This window comes from Xiphophorus couchianus, chromosome 14 (assembly GCF_001444195.1).
Source record: "Xiphophorus couchianus chromosome 14, X_couchianus-1.0, whole genome shotgun sequence".
Classification (NCBI taxonomy): Eukaryota; Metazoa; Chordata; class Actinopteri; order Cyprinodontiformes; family Poeciliidae; genus Xiphophorus; species Xiphophorus couchianus.
This window is the reverse complement of record NC_040241.1, coordinates 2,184,545-2,208,030: the sequence shown is the minus strand read 5'-3', so window position 1 is coordinate 2,208,030 and position 23,486 is coordinate 2,184,545. Positions and strand designations below refer to the sequence as shown.

Here is a 23,486-nt window from a genome sequence, read left to right as displayed (position 1 = left end):
TTTTAGTAACCGGGTCATCTGTTGATTATTCTGATGATTACTCAAACAATCAAATAAAAGTAGCCTCTACTTAAGCCAGCAGATACATAAGCTAGTAAAATAAATATATGAAAGAGAAAATGCTAGTAAGAAACAATTCAGTTCTTTCTTTTCTTTGATAAAATATTTTATTCCTTAAAATACAACACTGTAAAATAAATGTAAAATACATCGATTTTAGTCTCAAGGTTGAAGTATGATTTTATTTTACTTTTTTTTCGCTTACGTGCAAAAACAGACAACGTATAAAACATTTCACTTTCACTTTTAAAAATGAAAAAGCAAACTTAAAATTAGGCTTGAGTAAATGCTGCATTTTATATTCCACTTCACTTTCAGACACAAGTCTGAAGTATGAAAAAACCTTTTCATAAAATAGAGTTGTAATTTATCTTTTTTTTCCGCCTTGATGAGGAAGTTCAACAAGTGAGAAAATGGAGCTGGAAGATATTAAACAAAAACTTAAAACGGAGAGTTCCACTACTAAGCTTGCAGAGCATACAGTTCCCTGCGGGCTTTGATTTCTAGAGTTATTTGGATCGGGCTCAGACCCAACATTTACGTGCCTGACCAATCAGGTTGTCATTTTTTAGGCCTGATCTAAACTCTAAAGTTTCCAGCTGAGCTGTTGCAGCATAGAGGACGAGCTGTTGTGAAAAGCCAATTCTGTTTTTTGCAGTACTAAGCCGTCTTTCTTGGCGGTTCTTCTTGGCGGTTCTTCTTTCCGTCCCTCTCCGTCTCCCTCCATAGATGCTAAAAGCACTTAGCATTCGTCAACAGCTCTTTGGGAGAAGTGAGATCGTTGCGCAACCCAAAGAAAAAAATAATAATCTGACGGGAAAGCAGCAAGCTAAACAGCCAAAACATAAGTTAACAAAACCTCAAGACCTTGAGGACTTTTCAAAGTCCAGGTCCTTGAATCATTCAGTCGTTATGACCCTATAATGTGGTTACTGGCTGTTGTTACTTTCCACACATCCGTTTTGTAAACAGGACAACACTCTGTCTTCTCCTATGAGATGTGACAACGTTGGTCCTAGAGAAAAACATCTTTGACTGTTCCTTTCCGCACAAACACCCCACATCATCCCGAGTCCTTAAGTCTGTCTTATGCAGTCTCGTTTTCAGCTCACTGGTCAGATTTTATTTCATGGGATTTGGGACTGAAATGACACGGTTTGTTTTGCTAAAAATAAAGAATCTAATTTATTTCAGCATCAGCACTGAAATATTATCAGTCGAGAGTCCATGTCTGTGATTGAAGAGGGTTTTTTAAATACCAATTGTTCTTGAAATGCTTTCCAGTTGTATCGTGATTAAAACAGAAAACCTGCCTTTTAGACATATCATTTCCAAAACCTTTGCCGCCTCGTTTGAAAACCACATGCGTCATAATGTAATCTCTCTTCAGATGGCTGTGGCACTGACACACCCAAAGTCTCCACATTGGCTGGGAGGAAATTTTAGTAGAGTGTTTATCTTGAGCAAAAACAACTCTTTAAAAATGCACATGTGACTTCTCACCACAGATGTTCTGTGCATGCTCAGTGATGGAGGGAATCTCCCTGTCTACTTGGTCCAATAGGGAGCACAATTGTTCGGCTCACTGAATGAAACCTCATTTCAAGGGGTGAGAAAAAGAAGTGCTCTCCTTCCCTACATGCGACTGCTGAAAACTCTGGTCACTCCATCACTTTCTCTGGCATCTTATTGTTAAAAGTCGGAGGCAGAAAATGTTAGCTTTGGACCTGCACCTTTCTAAAACCGTGCTTTACCTTAGTACTGGAGTGCGACTTTTATTTGTGTGAGCTTAACATGAACATGCTTTATCATTTTATTTTGTGTTCACAGAACTGTAAAATGAGTTCTCTGATATGTGAATGCACATTTAAGTTCCCTGTAAAATTGAAATGCAGCTGTTTTACTAAAGTAAGCCTCCTTGGACTCTATCGGGCGTCCTTGACGGCCAGCGTTCTGCAACTTTTAGAGAATCTGACTCCATACTGAGGAGGCAATTCAGCTATTTGATTCAGGTGTGTTGGGCCAGGGACACATTTAAAGTTGCAGGACACAGGCACTCAAAAACTGGAGTTGAGGTTGCTTGGACTATATGCTAAACATCCCTTAAAAACAACACAGAATGCAAATTTTTTCTTTGGTTGGATTGGAAGTATTTTTGTGGGTGGTAATCTGTTGTTCTACAGCATTCTGTGTAACCCATCATTAGTTGTGTTTTGACCTTCCATCACAATACACCCTCGCTCATGCCTGGCCCACTGTAGACTGATCAAATTTCGATGTGCGTCACATTGATGAGCCAATGGTCAGTAGTTGTGTCTTGCGGCGGCAGTTGCAAGCTCTCTGGTGGTTTTCCGCTGAGCCTGCCCTCTGACCTCAACCTCCTTCAGTAGTCTTTTGATAGAACTAACTGTGAGGTTCCTGGAACCAGTCTTCACTGGATGCACTAACATTTCCCGGCCCAGTCCTAAGGGTATTTTGACCTTTTATCTGGTCTAATTTTATAGGATCACCACTGGACGCACAAACATTTTCCATCATCAGTTCTCTGGTTCATTTGCAAGAGTTGCATATCACAGCTTTTTCCTTTCAATTCCTTAATCAATGGCTTCCTCAATGGGACGGACAACTCCACAGTGATGACAATGTCTTGTAAATTTGGACCAAATGAACATGTTGGTTGAGGTTGACTTAAGTCCAAATGCATTTCACAGTCCTAGGTAATCAGCAGACATAAGTTCGGAGATACATGTTTCGCCAGCAGTTTCTCCCTCTCCCCTCCCAGAGGAATGCTGTTGATCACAGAATGCTCTCAGCTTCCAGGGGCATAGCGTTGGTAGTAACCCTCTTACCCACCAGTAAAGTCGGCAAGAACCTCAGCACTTTGTTGAGGCGCCAGGCGTATCTGCCTTGGTTAATTTTTGTCAGACATCAATGCGTTCCCACGTAAACCTTCCAATTAGGAAGTCATAGTAAACGTTCCAGTTCTTGATGCTAAGTGTCTTCTGTTGTTTTTATTGCACCGATTTCTCTATCTTGATTGAACCTACACCATCAGTTTGATCCATCTGTTTGGTTTTGTCATTCTTTGAAACTTGAAAATCTCACAAAACTAAGGTTGTCAGTCATGATTGTATTGTAGTGAATGTGTGTGACTTTTTTTCTCTCTCTCAGAAAAACTACAGAAATGACAAAAGCCAAAGGTTCCTCTTTATTTTTGCTCAGATGTGGATGCTACTAGTTATAGGACTTTGATCAAGGGAGAATCCCAGCAGCTTTTCCTTGTCTGCTCAGTGATGGAGAAAATTAGAACTCAGTAATTATAGTTGTTGTTCTGTCAGTGTGAGACTGTGGGCTTAGAATTTGGTCCAGATTCTTCATGATTTAATACATGGATTCACTATGACATCCATTTCATGTACACTTCATCCCATTATTCCTTACTCTTACTTTAAACATATTGAACAACAGCTCACTTTCTGGAGATCCTTCAGATTTAATTTAAATTCAAAATCCGATTTTATCCCAAAGGAACATAAAGCTTCATAACTCATGTCTTCCAAGTATCGGCAAAGCGTCACAGTGGGCAGGAATGAATTCCAGTAGCAGTCAGTCTCGCAACAAATCTTAAAATGCCTCTGACTGAAGCACTGCTAATCAACCACATTTGCTTTTCCGCTCTTCTGTATATCTCTGTCAGGTCACACGGTTAAAAAGTCACATATTGGAGTCGGCTATACGATCTTTGACTGTTCCGATCAATGGAAGAGATGGTTTTAACTTCCCTCTTGCTCTGCTCTTTGGTCCTGCTCTGCATCCATCAGGTTGTCGTTCAGGTTTTATTTGAGTTGCTAGTCAGCTGCTTCGGGTTGTAAAAATAGTACCTTGTTGCTATGGTTATGCATCATAACAGCAGTCCAAAACAAAGAGCTAAAAACTATTCCAGGGGGAACCAGAGCAACGCAGGAAATCTGTGCAACCCAACCATCTAAAGTGACGTCTTTTAGAACATTTTGGAAACGCTCTTTATTGCTTTTGATAATGTAATAAAAAAATGGAAGCTGTGCTGACACCAGTTGATCTAAATTTTTTTGCCGTCGTTTCTAAGTAATTTGACATAATTGAACCAGTTCGTCTTGTGACGTAAACCTCTTTTGGTGCAGAAAGAATTCAGGTGAATCGGGTTGTTACTCAACTGAACTGCTATTAAACACATTGTAAAGCACGCTACTGAATTTTTTTAAATGCACATATAACCTGCGTGTGTACGGGTCTATAAGTGTGTGAGAGAGAAAGCGTCAAAGGAATAAAAACTGACAGCTAGTGAATTTGAAAAAATATTCTTGTTGAAATTCCCAACGCTAGAAGGCGAGGGAATATATGTACAACATGCATTCACTAATGAGAACTGATGTAGTTTTATACGTTACAAAAAGAACGATAGCAGCTGACATCATTTGGGGGATTACTTTTTATTATATCATCTCTTTAGAATTGCGCTGGCAAAGGATTTATGCTTCTCTTTTTTTATGGAAAGTAAAGGCGAGGCAACAACATAAACAATGCGTCTGAATTTAATGAATTCAGTGAAAAACCTCAGAATGAATCACATTCACACCGTTTCACAGGAAATATTTCATATTCCCAACAAACCTGTCAGTTCACATGAAACGGCAGAAAGAAATAAAAATCGAATGAGGTGGCTTGTGTGTGAAAAATAAAATTCTGTCAGGGGTCAGAAAAGTTTTTACACTACTGAATGAAGTCTAAAATAACCCATTTAAAAAAATAAAATTATTTTCCAAAGAAATCAGAAAATATACAGTTTTAAAATAGCTGCTTTGATGCGTTAATAGTAATGTTTAATATTTTGATGAATGTCTAAAATAATTACTCACTGACAATGGGGGAAAAAAAAAACATTAAGCATTTTCTTTTCCCCTCTTTTTGATACATTACTGAAAATAAAGATTTATTTAATAGCAAAATAATGTATAAAACACATTCATCCTAATACTAGAGATGTTACTGTTTTATTTTCTTTTACATATAAGTCTATGTTTGGCACCTGGTTACCTACTGTATGTCGGAAAAGATGGAAACTAAGAAGAAATGGTTTTAGGTTTGTGAGTCAAGCTTTTTCCATATGTTCTCTTCAAATACCTCCAGGCAAAAGAATCAGAAAAGGGAAATGTGCGCTGATTTTAGTAGGAGGAGGAACGCAAAGGGGCAGACGGGGATCAGTGCCTGTTGTAGACAAAAGAGAGAGAGCATGCTGCATCGTTTGATATAGTGATGGATTCCACGCACTACAAGGAGGTTCTGGCTCGGCACACTAAAGCCCTCAACGTCCCCGGAGCTCACCGGCCTCGGCTGAGGTATATTTCCTTCAAGGAACGCCTTCGTGAGTATTACGGTTCTTCTGGGATCCGGCTGCCGTTATTTACCATCCCGAAGGGCCCACTAGAGACTTTATAGGGTTTCCTCAGCGTCCTGTCAGTTCTCTAGAATATGTCCTCAGTAAAACATGATTACCCCAGCTCTGTGACCTGCGCCGTGACGGCGGCTGCCACAGCCTTGTGTCTGTACCCGGCTGCCATGACATTATATTACTTAGAGACTGGTATCGTGCCTTGCAACAACTTTATTTCTCCCACGGTGGCCGACGGTGGCCTGGGAGAGTTGAGGAGACATGATGGATGAGATATGTTTGAGCGGCTATCTCTTCTTCGTGTCCGTTCCAGTATCTCTGCCTCCTCGTCTCGTGCGTGCAGACTTACTTCCCCCTGCCTTCTCCTGACATTAGCAGTACGCCGTGTGTTAGGGAATGTTTTTCCGTGTCAAAAGGAGCAGAGTGCCCGGATATCACGCGGGATGTGGCGATAGCCCTGTCACAGTCCAGGATATTAACAAACGAGGCCTGGGAGACTTCAGGTGTCCTCTACTATTTCTGCAGTGGCCTTTTTTCTGCTCTTTCAGACATTTAAGCTCCGCCTCTGCTCCTCAGTCTGGACCTTAGACCAAGAATACATTTGGCACTGCAACATAAAGACGAACCTTCTGTGCCTCTGCTCTGGCTGGGATCCCTGCTCGGCTCCTCTGCTTCATGCATTGGGACCGAAACAGCTTCTTTTCACCTACGGGCTTTGAATGGCATCAATCGTGCCCATACGCATGGCAGCCCACTGTGGTCCGCTGGGTCTAATGTTGTCACTAAATAATGAATAAAGGAACTCTGGGTCTGTAGTTTAAAGGGTTGGGATTTTCTTCCGATGCGGTAACATTCGAGACACTTGGAACCAATGGCTGAATAAAAATAAATAAATAAAAAATCCAAAACAAACATAGGAGTGCAAGAAAATTGTTACTTCTTTTTAAAAGCTGGTATTGTTTTTAAAATTAGGAGCAGCTGTTTAGCATTTCAAACCCTAAAATAATACATAAACTACGGCCTCAAATCACTGGGGAGTTTAAAATGATTATGGATGCAGAGTAGGACCAAAAGGCAGAGGGAGAAGAAAGAAGTTCAGTTCATCTCTTTCATCAATCGTAAAGAGGAAAGATCATATCTGTGAGTCCAATATCTCTCTGCCAGGATTTAGTTTCTTTCCACACCTGATAGTCTGGTAGACTAGGTTCCATTGGGGACTAAAACTGCACCATTTGTTACATTTTCAGCTGATGTGGTTCGGTTTCACATGATATACGCTGTTTATCAAAAGATCTCAACTATTTGATAAACCTGTTCGCCTACTCGCCTGTGGGGGCGCTGCATCAAGAACCACTTAAAGAAACGACACAAAATCCTCTGAACAAGACACTAAATTCAACTTTCTGTTGTAGTAAAAAAAGGTTTACAAGCCATTTCTCCAGCTAGCGCTAGACTTGCACGTTTATTTTGGTTGCATTTACCCAGAATGCCATGTGCTGTAGACCACTTCCTGCTTTTGAACATTCATTTGGCGTTCAGATGTGCATTTAAACTGTACCAGAGTTCACTTCAACCCAACTGAGGTTTTTAGGCAGACCAGAGTTTGCATTCATACTTCCCCCAAACGAACCGTCAATTAACTAGAGTTCGACTAAAGTGGCCCAAACAGGGCTGGTGTGAATGCACCCTAAAAAGAGGTGCAGCAAAAGCAAATGAGCTGGATTAGCTGTGCTCGCCAACAACAGATTTTCATCTCAGGCATGTTACTGTGGAATATTATCTCCGCTGTTCAGAAATTGAGCTGTTAGCATTTCGTAGCAACAAGACTGTTATATAACAACATTCTTCAGACAGAGGTCTCTTCACGCTTGAGGAAAGACTGACTGCTACTGGAGATCCTCTGTGCTCACACCATCACCATCCACAATGACTCTTTGAAGAGACTCAGATGATATGAGTTATGACATTTAATCTTCTTTTACGATGAAAGTTTTTTGTTTTTTAATTTAATTGAAGTCACTGGGCACAAGCTGATGAATTTTTTACCACATATGTCCTTCTGTATGGAGCGATTTGTTTTTGCACACTGTTTCTGACAAATGATGTATTATTAATATTATTCATTATCAACTTTGAATCTTTTTCTTCCCTTTATGTGATTTTGTTCAATCTTGTGGCTGTGTTCCACGAGAAAGTGCATGCTTCGATGTTTTTGTTTCAACTAAACCAACATGTATAGAGTCGTCCGTTTACCGTGACGCTTCTTTTAATGAAATGACTTTCATAATGAGTTTCTTATGTGGACGAATGTCAAATGTAAAGAGAGGAGAGCCGTTGCCTGAAAGGTTTGCCTCTGACCTTTAAGTCTTATCTCACAAGGAAAATATGAATGCTGCTGTCAGAACATGATGATGGTTGTTTTCCCTCCACCGTCTCAATTAGCAGCTTTGTGTTGCAGCTTACATGTGAAACGGCGCTCTCCTAGACATGAAATGTTAATTACATTCTGACTCTCCGTTTTCTCACTCTGCTATTATACCTCATTTAGTTGTGACTTTCCCTTTGATGAGCAGGTGTGAACAATATTTTTGCTATACCCTTTAGACTAATCCACTGTTTTTTTTTCTGTTTTTCTTTCATTGCAGGTGACTCATCTCTAGTTGGTAAGTCCTTCTTTATGTTGTGCCTCTCCTCTGCTTTTTCTTTCCCTGCTCCTTGCCACACTATCTGAGTAGTTACAGCTCGTCTTTATTGGATATTAAAGGCAGGCTCGTATGAACCATTTCATGCACTCAAAGAAAGCTTTATGAGGTTTTGTTCCCACCTACGGAATTCAGTGTATGTCATGAAGAGTTGGAGAGATTTTTTTTTTTTTATTCTCTGTCTGCCTTTTCCTCTCTTCTCAGTTTCAGCATCGGTCTATGTGTGCCGCCGCTCTTTGGTGTAGCCTGTTTCGCTAGCTTGAACATGTTTTTCAGACGAAGTTCTGAAACAGCGGTACAATTATCCCTGCTGGCACCTGGGCTGTCTTCATTGAGAACAGAATCGTAAAAGACGGAAGAGTATTGAAAGCAAGGGTGTGCACACTTCAGCTAATCCACCAAAGTGCTAACAGATTAGCAAATATTTTTTGATTAGCGCCTTTGCTAACTTTGAAAACGTTTAGCACACTTAGCTTCCCCGGAATTCTTTTTCCGGGTTAAATTCTGTAGCGCTAATGTACTTGGCTGTGATGTAAACGTTCTGTTGTCATCTGTGTTGAACTCTTCAGCTAGATGTTTGTATTTATGTTATTTTAAGGTGGGTGAAGACCTTTTTTTGCCACAGTTCCGTTTCCTCTCATCACATTCTCATGTTTTTCCTTAACTATATTTGAAAGAAGAAACATACAGGAACAAACAGTTGATAACAAGATGCAAACATAAATACAATGGCTAAAGGAATCATAGAACATACAAAATTAGGATGTCAAAATTATATAAGTGCTTGAAGTTTGAAGTCTTTCAAGAGCAGATGTAATTTGAATTGAAGTTAGCATGTTAGCTTCCACTAAATGCCCTGTTGGTGTAGCGCTTTAGCGTGAGCGGAACTAATGTTTACGATTTGTGATTTAATGTTGTTCACGACTGATTTAAATCATCTAATTTTAAACTAAAGCAGACAAACTACCAGTAGTTCCCTATTTACCTCTGAAGTTCTACTGATTTCTTTGCCGCTGCTCTTAATAAAGTCGCTTGCTCTTCTTTTGTCCTCATATTCAGGAGGCTGTCGCAAAGTTTCCTCTGTGGGCTAATATTCAAACTCAAAACCTTCCGGGCTTGCTACATGCTAATTTCAGGGTTAGATTTATTTATTTATTTATTTATTTCGGTTTGGCTCGAGTATCTGCATGCTGTTCATAGTAGGAAGGCACAGAGCCTAATCTTCCCAGTGGTTAATTGCTCGGTCTCTATGGGCACCATGCTGCCGTCGCTCTGGTTTTCAAAAAGGACCTTCGAATTTATGCAGCTCTTAAAGCATACATTTCAAGCCGCTCTTAAGTTGTATTTGTTGTGTTGCTAGACTTACGACAGCTGATAAGAAATTACTAAAAGTCACAGAAGCTTCATCTGCAACATGCTGACATGTCACAATGTGCTAGCCAAGGCGATGGGCGAGGGAAGCACAACACTGGACAGACTAATGGGACGTATCAACACCTCTCAAACAGTAAACACACAAGATGGAAAGAGTTTAAAAGTCTAGCTGATAGCACTTTGTAACTATTGCTTTAGTGATGTGTCAGTGTTATTGCTTGCTTCTTAATAATTAGCTTTGTCTTGCTCCAGTACCCACAGTGCATTATATACTTGCTCCAGTAATCTACTGCTGAGCAGAATGTGTTGCCTGTAATGAGAAAAACACTGAGTTATTTTCCAATGATAAAAAAAATGTTTTTTAACCAATTGTGTGGTGAATATTTTCTCCCCGAGAGTCCCTGTGCTGTGGCAATTCGAGCATGTCTCCCGATTCTCACTCATGAATAGCTATTAATGTGCGTCTGCTTGTCAGGGTTTGTCCACTGAGTGTTTTGGCCCAGAGATCTGATGTTCTCAGAATACTAATGCGCCGTACTGTGTGACTGCAGGCGGCCGAGTACAGATTCGGTCTGGAACGTTTTCATCCCGGTGGTTTTGAAGGGAGAAATGCTTAAATACCGCAATGGTTTCTTCCTACCTACAGGACACTGATGGGAGAAGGAATAAAGACCAATTAAAACTTGGTCAGGCAGGACGTTCGTTAAAGAGAACATTCTGTAGTTTTTCAGGTAAAGGTTGTTTTAATCAGCCGTCCTTTTCAGGTTCAAAGTCGTAAACCAATCATGCTTTTTTTAGTTTGTTTTTTGTCATGTTTTGTTCTCCGTACATCAATACTTAGTAATTATTTAGCAGCCCTATGATCATGCAGTTTAAATGTAAGTGTTGGACCATGTTCTATGTTTCAAAGGAGTTAGAGTTTCTGTCTTTTGTTGTGAACTATAACAAGATAAATCATAAAGCTAATTTAAAGTTTGTGTTGTTCTGATCTTTATCAGAGAGAATATTTCACATTAGGTGGAGACTTCCTTTGTTCTGCTTTGGATCTGCAACCCAAACATTTTTCCTTTGCTGCATTTCTTTTTAAAATTATTTTACCAAAATTAGCCTTCTCTTAGAAAGCATCAACTACTGTATTTACTTTGTGTAGTGTAGGGTCTGAGTTACTTGCACCAGCAATGGCGAACGTTATTGATTGTATTGGAAAGTCTCTGCAAACTGTTAATGGCAGATGCACCTAATCTTCATTCTGCTTTTTGCTCCTTTGAATTATCAACTGTTTAAAAGATATAAGTATATGTGAGATGAAGTAAATGTACAGTGTCTATAAAAAATAATCACCTCCTTGCAGTTACATACCACTTACTGTTGGACTACTGGCACCAATTGGCTGGACCTCTGTTGAATTAGGTCAGTCACTTTGAAGGGGCTGAATGTTTATGCACTTACCTATTTTATGTTTCATAGTTTTTATTCAGATTGTAGCAGATTTTGTAGAAATCTGCTTGTACTTAAACATTTTTGTATTTGTATTGTCAAAAAGAAAGGCATTTTCTTTGCTACGACTGATTTTCAAAAGCAACATATTTAAAAAATATAGACACCGAAGATTTTTTTTCATGCACAAACAGTTTGTTTGTAAAGGTCAAATATTATTTTTTTATTAATTATGTCAACTACGTTCTCATTTATTTGACTGAAAAGACCATTTAGCTTATAATTACATTGTTAAATCTTTATATTTAATGTATTGGATTTGGATAAACAGCAAAACCTTAAAATGCTTTTCCAACAAGGCACATATTAATTGTTAGGCTGTTATTTGTCGAAGCGTAGTAGAAAGAAAGCTGGGTGTTTTCTTTTAGCTGTCTAAACCAAAATTGTGTCAAGGAGAAGCTAACATAAAATATATTATCAATCCACTTCACAAGCATAAACTACTTTCTGTTCAAGCTGAATGAAACGCTGAATAAATATTGAAGACTGTTGTTCAAACACGACAGAGTGTGAAACGGTTCAAGGCCTGCGAATATTTTTGCGAGATGCAGACGAGACTTTGAATTGCGAAAACCTTAATAAATTTCACCGTGTCTCACACGAGTATAATTAAGTCCAAGAATTCCCAGTCACGTTTTTTTTTTTTCATACCCATTTATGTTAAATACTTACTGTCTGCAAAGAAGAAGAAAATACCCCTTTGCTAAATTTTAGGCAGGAGATATTTGGACCTTTCTGACCTGACCTGGGGTCAAACCCGGGTTCACCTTTTCAAAACCCTTTGTGATCCGGTTCTAGACGTGTAGTCGGCCATTGATTGGCTCATTGTCGCCGCAGTGACTGCTAATTCTCTCCAGTAGTCTGTTGCTGTTTTTTTGATTATTTTCTGAGTAATTCTTCAATGGATTCCACTGAGTCTGCTCCTGCTGTTTTGTCCAGTAACGATGTAACGATGAGCGGATGCAGGAGCTCGATGTTGTCCATTGTTGTGTCGCAAACTAAATTCTGTCACATATACAGATTCAAACGCTGTCAAGGTGGCGCTCATTGCACCATATAAATCTTGCTCATGTTTCGAGCCTCGTCCAATGACGATCTCTCACTTATTTTGTTTTTTGAAGTCAAGTTTATTTGTGTCACGCATTTCAGCAACAAGGCAGTTCAACGTGCTTCGCACCATGAAAACGTCACACAGTGACTAATTATAAAACAGCAATTAACATTACATTTTGTCAAATGCATCGAGCAAACACACATGAAATACACTGATCAGTTTTCCACGTATTCTGAATCAAAATCAACTCCAAGCAGGTGAGTTTTTAAACTTGATTTATAGGAACTCAGTGTTTCAGCTGGGTTTTTTTTGGTTTCTGGAAGTTTGTTGCAGATAAAAGGAGCATAGAAACTGAATACTGAATCTTTAAGTCTTCTGGAACCCGATGGAGGTCTTCCTATAACGATGCTACAGTGCGATTGGTCTTTGGTTCTGTCCAGTGAGCCACGCCGCTATACTCTGGATAAATTAAAGGAGAGATGAGTGGCACAAGTTACAGGCGGAGGGTGACACTAAGTGAGGCATTTCTTTCTCTTTTACAAGCTCTTAAAGAAAACAATAGCTTTTCTAAGTCTTTTGTCGTCTTCCCATTAAGCCTTTTCATTGTGGAACTAACAAAGACTTCAGCATCGAAATGCAATTCTGCGTTTTCAGACATTGCGCCCTGCTGTGCCACAAATGTAAACGTTGTACTGTTATGACAATCTAAGGCTTTAGTTTGCTGTCAGTAACAACTGCTTCAGATTCCAAACAAAGCATCAGACGGTACATAATCGTCTGCGATCAAAAGAGGGGGTTTTCATTGATGCTTTTGTTCAGACAATTGCCCCTGAATTCAAAATAAAAACGTCTATGTAGATAAAAACGCCACGCTCCGAAGGTTTTGTAGTCACCTGGCAACTCAAGAAGTTCAATTCCAGTGACGGGGATTAACTTAAGACAGTCGGAGCGTTGTGGAGTGCAGCCTTGATTTAAGGCGTCTCACTGGCGGTAAGCGGTTCAGCTTCGGAGGAGAACAACAAAACGAGGAGCTAACAGTAAAACTCTGAGCCTGTGGCCACAGCTACATACCAGGAGCAGGACAGTAATGAGATAGCTACCTGAGATAATTACTGCTCACGATGTCTGGTTCTCATTCCGTACCACAGGGCACCAGTTTAGCTCGCTACTGTTTAATGGACACTCAATTGCCTCCATACAATTAATGTCATTTTATGCTTCGTTGTGTCTTAAAAATGCATTGGTTAAGAGAGCATTAAATGAGTCTGCAAACACGGAGGAACGCGTGGGGAGAGGGTGCAGCTTTCGCAGTCTGAAACCTCAGCGATGGGAAGAATCGAACACGCTAGATTTGATCTAATTAAACAATGCAGCCAGGAAAAAATAAAATAAAATGTAGTAATTTATTAATTACCTTTGCTCAACTGCCTGGAAGAGCAAGGAGAGCGTTTGATCTCATCATCTTACTTCATTACATCCATCTTGGAAGCAGTTTGTTTTTGTTCGAATCATTTTAATCAGATTTTGTTTTTTAAATTTTAGTGGCTTTTTCTGACAGTTATTCCCACTTATTTTGGATGCCGTGCAGCAGGAGAGTTTTTACTCTCTCTCTCTTTTTTTTTTTATCCTTAGCAGCTATGATTTGAAACCAATGTATTATTTTCACAATTTGGTTGGATTTGTCAAGAGGAAAAGCAGCGTGAGATTATGCTGCTGCAAGTAAAATCTAAATTTATTCAAACGCTTTCTTACATCTCTACTAGGATTGCTGAGTACTGTGGGTGCGGTATAGTCACTGGGGGAAAATAAGTACACAATCTTTCTGGAAAGTTCTTCTACTGTCACCATGTTCATCGTCATTATGAGTCAACAGCTAAATTTGATGGACTGTCCACTGTCGCCACATGCTTTCTCAGGAGAAAGGATCACTGCCAATTCTGTAGCTCAAAGCTGTGAGCTGCTTTTTTTTTTTTTTACCATTAGCATGATACATTTTAGTTGTATTACAAATAGAATCCAATTGGTAGATAGATATGAACCAATATTTATGATTGGGTTGAATTGACTATTTTTTAAAAATTATTATTATTTTACAAAATGGTTTGGTTTTAATTAAAACCACCTGATATTAAATTGGTCCGAAGTTAATTAAATACAACCTCAAATCAGTAACATATAGCATTTTAACAGTTATTTAAAATAAACTTTAACAAGAAAAAATGCTGATGGAGGCGTTGGGGGGTGGGTGGGGAACTAATTATACCCTTATGGCTTCTATAGATGTTAACGGGGTCAGCAGCAGCCAGGTGGTGTTAATAAAAGCCACTTAATTAACTGAATGTGAGCGAAGGCTTTGGCAGCTCGCTGTTCTGCTCTTTAGGTGCAAATTAAGAAGCCAATGAGGAATGGGGTAAGCAACGAAGGAGAAGGAAATTGATATTGTGCCCATATTCCTGACCAGACAGGACAGGAAAGCATCTATTTTTAATAATAATAATAGTTGATATGTGATATAACATGATACACTTAATTCCTGATGTTACATATATTGTGAAAAAAAGAGAAAAAAAGTAGACACTACAGTTCTATCGCCAGAGAGAGGACGATTTAGGTTGACATTTCATGTCATAAAATGACTTGTTTAAAATAAAAACTAGCATAGAACTAGAATTGAAACAGGTTGAAATTTTACAACACAGGAATGTATCTTCCACTGCTTGTCTGTGGCTTTGTTTATAAATGATATTATGCTGTTTTTTTTTTTTAATGCAAAACTATAAGGAGATTGTTTTCAGCCATAGTAAACATCGATTGTGTCCGGACCAATCCTGCAGCCTTTTTTTTTTTTTTTTTGAGTCTAGAGAAATTCCTGTCGTGGCAATCACTCACTCCCACTGCCTCCGTATTTCATGCCGGCCCCGTCTCCAACAAATAAATTAAACCGTAATACCTCGACTGCTTGGGAATTCCATTGGATTGTTATAAATGATGGCGAGCTGATAATGTGTGATGGCCGGGCCGAGTGTATTCAGCAGAGCAGCGTCGGAGGCTGCATGCTGGGAATAAGAGATGCGGCGCGACGCTAGATGTACATTGGGGCCAACGTGCGAAGATTAACCGGCTCCGCTTCCATTAGTCTCAAAGTAATTGTAAAGACAGCGATGAGGAGTCAGTAACTCTTATCCTCAAATCACACACAAGTTGCGCAGACCTCCAATATTCAGATTCAATATCCCTTGCCTAAAAAAAAAATAATGTAACTTAATCTTTCTATCTTGCTTTGAGATTACATCACAGAGATGATTTACTTCCTCTATTTACTGATTAGCACGTAATTTGATCGGAGTTCTTCAAAGAGGAACTCGGGGGGCCGGCTGAATGTTTTTAAAGACGACGTCTTCGTTCATTAGTTCACATTTGCACCGGTGTGGAGTCCTTTTTAATAAAACACACAGTGTGAGTGTACGAATGCAGAACAAGATGGAGAACAGCTTCGAGAAACAGGGATGACTGGTGCATGAAAATTTTTTACTGTTTTTAGTTGATGCCCTTTCTCGTTTCATTCTGCCCTCAATCAACATTTTGTCCTTTGGAGGTGGTGTTTGGTCCAAAATGACCGTCTTAAAGTTACTCTACCTTCATGAATGGAGCTGAAAAAAGGTCAATGTGATGCTGTCACTTCACAGGAACACCAAGTGTGTTGAAGTATGTGATCAGGAATCTTTGTTCTGGCTGTAGAAGTGATCTCAGTGTGTTGTAGCTCCACGGTTTTAGATGGAGTCTTTGCTAATACGCTCAGCTTATTACCAGCAGCTGCAGCCGGATAATTACCGCAAGTCATCACAATTCCATACAGCGTTCAAGTTTTTTACTCTAATGTGACTTGCCTGTGTTTATTCTCTAAGTTCCCAGCATGCTTTTTTTCATTATTATTACTGAGAACACAACAGACATTAATTGGCGCAATGTCTTGCCCTACCATATGTCCTGCTTTGACTTTTCCCCCCATTTAGTCACTTAACCACAAGCTGTAATTTATTTGAGGGGGATTTTTTTGTGTGTGTGATAGAACAACACAAAGTGATGAAGCTGATTGCCTTGACTAACACTTTCCAATTAAAGGTGTCAACTTGTGTGTCAAACACAAATCCAGTTGTAACTTATTGTATCATAAAAAAGTGGTTTACATGCTTTTTATCAGTGGTGGGCATCACTAACTAAACAGCTAGCTGCGCTAACCCTTTGTCATTAATGATAGATATTAGTTCAACTAATTAATGCTAAAGCGCTTCATAAACACTGTTATGCGGAAGCTAATGCTAAAGCGCTAGCTTGAATTCTAATTATATCTGACCTTGAAAGACTACAACCCTCAAGCACCAATTTCATTTTCACATTATAATTCACATGTTCCACAATGCTCTTAGATATCACATTTATGTTTATGTCTGGTTCTCAACTGTCCATGTTTCAACTTGTTTCTGTATGAGATACAGAAACAAGATGAAACATGTTCATGTTTTTAAAAAAAACAAAACATGAAAGGAAAAGGAACTGCTCCATAAAGAGTCTTTCATACACTTCAAAATAAGAGCATGAATGTAAACGTCTCACTACATGAAGAACTCTTGACAACTTCAACACAGATGTGAAGTTTTATTCAGCTGAAGTTTACAAAACAGTCCAAAAAATCAGTGCTTTAGAATTTATCCAGAAAACTTCATCTAGGGCAGAGGTGCCCAAAGTGGGTCCGGAGGCCCGGCATCCTGCATGTTTTAGTCTCTCCCTGGCTTAACTCACCTGGATCAAACGATGGCTCGTTAGAAGGCCTAAGAAGAACATTGACATGCTGAGGAGGTTGTTACTACCACCAGGGAGAGAACTAAAACATGTGAGATGCCGGCCCTCGAGGACCCACTTTGGGCACCCCTGATCTAGGGGAAACGTTTTCTAAGTTAGCACAAGTGCTAGACGAAAAATTAACTCAGAATTATCAGATTAGTGGAAGTGTTCCCACCACAGTTCCTCATACAATATGTTCAATGGATCTCTTGATTATAAAATGGGTTTGTGGAGTTGTGGACATATCACATTATGGAAACCAAGATGCTGCAACAGAACGAGCTGTGTTTATTTGGTAAGATAAAACACAGACTGTAAAATACATCTTGTTAAATTATGTCTTTGCTAAATGATCTGGAGGTAAATAAATGACAGTTTCTGTTGCATTATTATTTGTGAAATATGAAATTGTTTTAACCAGATCAAAGCAAAATTAGCACAGTTGGTTACTGAACTCTCCGCTGGTACTCCTCCCGATTCATCCCTCCATATAGTGAAGCCTTGTGTGTCCTCCTCTGTGTAAACCTTAAAGGAAAAAAATAAACGATACAGATTGACCATCCATCATCATGACAGACACGGAGCTTCCAGCAGAATCAGCTGGTTCACAGACGCAATATTTCAGATCCTCGATCTCGCACAACCAGTGCTGGACAGTCGCTATCACACTGAATGAGACCGAGTAAATATCTGATCTGACCAGATATGAAAACAGAATAATTTATCACATGGAAAAAGACGTTATTTAGTATATTGTGTTTGTGAACTACAAGTAAAGTAGAGAACTATGAAGCAGTAAAAAACAAAGAAATCTGTAGGCCATCAAAAAGTTGCACTGAAACTAGGCAAAAAGAGTCAGTTGGGGTAATTGATTGTTTTTCTCCCCTTAGACTTATAGATAAGGAACATGGAACATGTGTAGAACATATGGAAATGTTGAGCATTAAACTTAATCTGTAACTAATTCCTGACTCTCTAATACTTCTCCGGCGCTGTATGTATATCTTAGCGATAACTGCTCTCTGGCTCCCAGGCCACGGTCAGCAAAAGCCCCACAGTCGAACTGATCGATAGGAAACCCAATTGGAGGGATTAAGCTCATGAATCAACCTGTCAGGACATGAACCAGCACACGCACGTGTTATGCACTTAGCAGGGAGAATTCATCTGGAGCTTAGCTAAAGCGCAGCGTGCTGAAAGCAGTTTCTAGCGGGGCGGAGTGTGTTTTCAGAAGTCTTTGTCTTGTCTTCTTTTTGTTTACAGTACAAAAGATGGTAAATCCATTGTTTGTCAAAGCATGTCTTCTATCAGAAGAACTCATTGATCGCAAATGAGCAGTTGCTGTCTGATCGCTGATGTAGAAACGTTGGGATTCTCGTTTAGTGATCAACAACCTCAGTTTGTAGGTCGGGTCTCTTTGATTCAGTCATACCTGCCTAAAGCGATGCCACTGTCGGACAGCAAGCAGAAACATCCTGTCATCCATTCAGTCAATATTCACGCCATCTAAGTACGTAACACACCTAGTAAAACATATGTGAACATTTTTAACCCAATGACAAAACCTATGTATGTACAGTAGACCTCTTCCAGTATTGGTGGGAGTGAAGGACCACATCCACCCACAATGAATACGTCAGATCGCCTCTAAAAATGTTTAGAACCGCCCATTTTAATAGTTAAAGCGCCAGCTATAACTTAATATGTGTGAACCTCTTAATCCACACAGTGGAAGCCATCTTTGCCCTACTCCAGAAGCTAACGTTTGATTTTTGCTCTTGAAGCTACAACCAATCGACTCCAATGAAAATAACTGACAATGCTGGATTGGCTGCCTTGCAAGCGTTAGCCAGCACTGTCAAGTAGCATTGCACCTCGGTATCTCAGCTTCTCAAACTGCTCGACTCGATGGAAATTCAGCTGAGTCGCAATGCTGTGGAGATTTTTTTTCAATCATAATTTCAATGATTCCACTCTAACCTTTGCTCTGACTGAATTGGGTAAGAAGGCTGTGGTTCACTCTGCTCCTTCTTCTTGGAACTTGTTACAAGAAACTCTTAGATTGGCTGAATTCATCTCATTTAGTGCTTTTAAATCCAAACTAAAAACTTTGAAGCACGATATAATAACACGTACCTGTTTTTTTTTATAGCTTAACAATTTCTTTTTTTTTCTTTGCTGTATTTGTTGCTGCCTCTTGGTCAGGACTCTTGAAAAAGAGGATTTTAATCTCAATGGGCTTTTGTCCTGGTAAATAAAACATGTTGACTATTTTGTGATGATTTTTAGAATTGTATTTACAATATTCTTGACTTTTATTCACTGCAGTGTAAATGTAGATCTCTAAGATGTCTGTTTTTCTGAAATATTACATACCAAGTTCTTCATTAGTCAGTAATGATTTAGACTTGCTGGTAAGTTGTTCTACTTATACTAATTCTCTAACGTGTACCTATCATAAATTATGCTTGGACGTTATTTATGAGAACTACTAGAGCCTGAGTTTTATCGGCCCTGCTGTAGTCTGCAAGGTATGAAGAATAGTGCGTTTGCTGTGCTATAGGACAAAGCCCCAGGGCCTGAGGCAAAGGTTAATCTATCATTGTGTGGCAGGAATAGAATGCATGTTGTTAGGGCTTAAGTGAAAGCTTTTAAAATCCAAAAGGTCCAATGGCTGCAAGATTCTGTTTATGGAAAGAACAGAAAAGGAACCCAAGGTGAACGTCACACATTGCAATATTTAAAAAAAAAATCATGAGTGGATTTTTTTTACATAGAAAAATGCATAAAATATATATTTTTTTTAAATCAAGCCTATCTTATTATACTGCACACTGCTATTTTTCTTTTGATATGAAACATATTGGGTCATGGGTTTGAATCCGGGCTCGAGGTCTTTCTGCATGAAATTTCCATGTTCTCCTTGTGCATGCAAAGGTTCTCTCTGGGTTCTCTGGCTTCCTCCCACAGTCTGAAAACAAGAGTTCAGGCCTATATACTAGTTGATATAGTTGATATAGTTGATATAGGTATAAGTGTTTGTGCATGGTGGCCTATCCTCTGTGTTGCCCCTTGATGAACTTTGACCTTTCCATTGAAGCAAAGGCAAAATAGTGAGATGCAGCTGGAGGCGGGGCAAAGGGCCGACTTGGTGGGTTGGGCTTGGAACCCGTTAATAACTACCTGCAGTTCTTATTTATCATTTGTTTGGTTTTTAAAGTTTGTTAGTGCATAAGAAATGCTATATACATAACCATTATAGGGGAAGCCTTGGGTAAAATAAATTTTTTGAGCTTTCCATCATGTTATGATCTTATTCCCTCATCAAAGACATACTTGGAGTTTTGTCTTGTTTCTTTCGTACATGTTTGAGAAATCCTTCAGTCTCTCATGGTAACCGTTCAACTCTGCTAAACGCCTGGTTGGACGTAGCCCCGCCTTTGACAACAAAGCTCCTCCTCTGAGCTGCAGTTTCCAAGTTTTCACCTGACGGAGCAGCCCTCCCTCACTCAGTTCCTTCAGACTAGCCAACAGCAATTAGCAAACTCTATGTGAAACATCAGTTGAGCTCATTATAGGTGCTACATCTCAGAGAAAAATGTTGTTAAAGGGTCAATGGAGGAGCCCTGTTGTAATGACTTTCTGAAGACAGAGTTTCAGAAAGAACAGGTATTTAAAGAGAGAGAGTCCCAATTTCAAAGGCCTTAAATGACAAAGTCAAATTTCTTTTAAGTCGTATTTGATGTATACAACATTTTTATAACAACTAAAGTTAACATAGTTGCTTGATTTTGCTATAAAATGGCACTATTTGCCTGTAAATTGCATAATACTGGCTCTTTAAGTTAAAACGTGGTTAAATAACCTGCACAGCAGCAGCAGCAGTAGCTTCTGGCTGGTTCTCATATCTCCATGAATCCAGGGCAGACTTTCACACCTTACACAGCAGGATCTACCCTGACAGTATGAAGTCAGAAAATCTGCTTCTAAAACATGAGCGACATTTTCATGAAACCGACTAAATAACATCAGCATTGATGTGCACCATACAAACCTGTGTCTGTGTGTGTGTTTTTTTTTTTTTTTTTGTGGCTGAAGCTTTGGGGAGTGTGTGGGAATCTGCCTGATCCCGGAGCCATGGCCTTGAATAAGTTTAGCATCCTCCAGGAATCTGTTTGCGGCGCTCCGGAGCTCGAATTAAAGTGGATTTAAGAGAGATGAGGCTTGGAGGAGAGCGAGGGTTTATAACTCTGATTGCCGTGCCCACCACTCATAATGAGGTGCATTACAGAGCTGATGTTGTAAGATTAGAGTGACTTAGGAGACATGAGGAGCCTTGCAGATCAGAAGAGCGGGTAGGGGGAGAGGAAAGAGAGGAGCCTCAGCAGAGCCCGAGTGCTTAGTAACAGGAAAGAAGAGTGCTGAGAGGTAGAAATAAAAAAATAAAGAAATAAAATTTGAGGATGGAGAAGAGCTATCTTATTTGATTGTGGCACTAAGGGTGGGAGGGGCAAGAGGAGGAGATCAGACAGAGGGGACAATAAAACCAGCAGAGGTAATATCTGCATTTCTGTCAGCATATGAGAACAGAAAAGAAGCTCTCAGTTATTAAAGGGTTGACAGCCGGTGACGGCAATATCGCTCCATTTTGTTTGGCCCCGGTTCCACCCTGACTGGAATTGAAAACAGTTTGACGTGTTGCCAGGAAAAAAACCCAAAGGTGACTGCAGTTTGTTAGTGATTTCCCTCGATCCGCTCAACAGCATTGCTGCACACGACGGGCGGCGTGCATTAGTGTCGATCTGTCCAGTTGAAGTCGAACGTCGTAGTTGAAAATAGCTTTAATAGTTCTCGGGTGAATTTAATTGCGGTTCAATGTGGAAACGGCAAAATCTGATCATAAAAATAATCTGAAGGTAAAATTACTGTCCCACTCAGAAGTTACACTGCTTTATATTTTCACAATTTTTCCAATTTCTAACAGGTTTTCTGTCAATTTTACCCTGTTTGTACACTCTAAAGGTTATATGTAATATTACTGTAATTTAACTAGTGTAACATCTTTGCACTTAAAGTTTTCCATTTATTTGAATGAATGCTCTCCAGCTGGCTGCTGCAAAACATTTGGAATAAATCAATGTGATATTTTCAATTACATTGGAATTAAGCATCTAACTGAACCTTTTCCTAAAGAGCCAAAAAATAATAATAATAAATACAAATCTGGTAAGCTTTGATGCTTGGAGTTGAGGAATCGCCTCTCTCTCTCCTCCGGAGCGCTGACTCATCCGGACCGAGGATGCAGCCATGCAGGGATCATTTTCATTGATCCCTGCCGTTTCTTTTAACATGTTTTTAAGTCTGCGCTGCTCAGAAGTTCCAGATGAATACAAGTGGATCTCAGGTTTTCGAGACAGCGAGGCCGTGATGTGTCTGAGAGGCCATTCTGCACACAGCGTGGGAGTGAACAGTTCCAGGCTCCCTCCACAGCTCAGGCGTTACAACAATTCATAAAGAATTAGTCAGAGGGTGTGTGGGTGATGGCCGCTTTAGGAATATCAAATTTTTCTTAATAGAAGACTTTAGTGGAACCAGTAAAAAATATACTTTGACCCTGAGACATTGTGATTTTTGATAGGTTAGTGTTCAACAAGAGACTAGGATTGTCACAGTACTAAAATTTCAAACTCAGTGCATCAAATATTCAATATTTGATGTTTTGGAAACTTCCTTTTGAAACATACCCGGCGTGTTGCTTTGATTCTTTCATGCATGTTTGAGAAATCCTTTAATCTCCAATGGCAACCATCCTGTTGTGCAACCTAGCCCCGCCTTCGAGGACGAAATTTCTCCTCAGATTTGCAGTTTCCAAGTTTCCAAGCTTCCGCCTCACAGAGCAGCCCTCCCCCCTAACTCCCCCACCCAACTCCTTCAGACTAGCCGGCAGCAATTAGCAAACACCTGGTGGAACATCTGCTGAGCTCATTGTGACAACTTCTTGAAGGCGGAGTTTCAGAAAGAGCAGGAGCTTCTTAAAGAGACAGAGGCCCAATTTCAAGGAGTAAATCAGGCAGTAAAATTTCTTTTCAATCATGTTTGATATAGATGGCATTTTTTTAACATCTGAAGTTATTGTGCTGTAAAATAGCACTTTTCACCTAGAAAGCACATTCTTTAAACATTAAAATTACTAAGTAACTAAATTCTGTATTTTCCACCAACTTTGTAAAGTAAAAGTTGATGTTATGCTTTAATAACTTTTGGTCTAGAATATTACTTGAAGTACACGGATGCTGTGCTCTGCCACAGTTCAGAAATACTTTGTGTGGGAGCAGAACTCTTTTTTTCTTTTCTTTTTGCCCTGATAAATGAAGGGAGTCCGGTATTTAGTTTCTGCTTTTCCACTCCGACAGTTTTTTGTTTGTTTGTTTTGGTTTGTTTTTACCAGAAGCTGCTAAGCATGTGGCAATTTCTGACAGGCTTTGGAAGTGACAGCAGCCCCCCTTGTTCTCAGAAGGGTTGGTGCACG

The 23,486-nt window shown here is 39.6% G+C and overlaps 1 protein-coding gene across 7 annotated transcripts in view; it reads left to right on the top strand.

Moving 5' to 3' along the window:
• The window catches only part of nrxn2b (neurexin 2b), an 811,562-nt gene that overhangs the window by 227,830 nt on the left and 560,246 nt on the right, over positions 1-23,486 (top strand). For all 7 annotated transcript variants that reach the window (XM_028038131.1, XM_028038134.1, XM_028038130.1 and 4 more), the window contains one exon: positions 8,134-8,151. In XM_028038131.1, the coding sequence (XP_027893932.1) occupies positions 8,134-8,151 (18 nt within the window). The remainder of the gene's footprint in view (positions 1-8,133; positions 8,152-23,486) is intronic.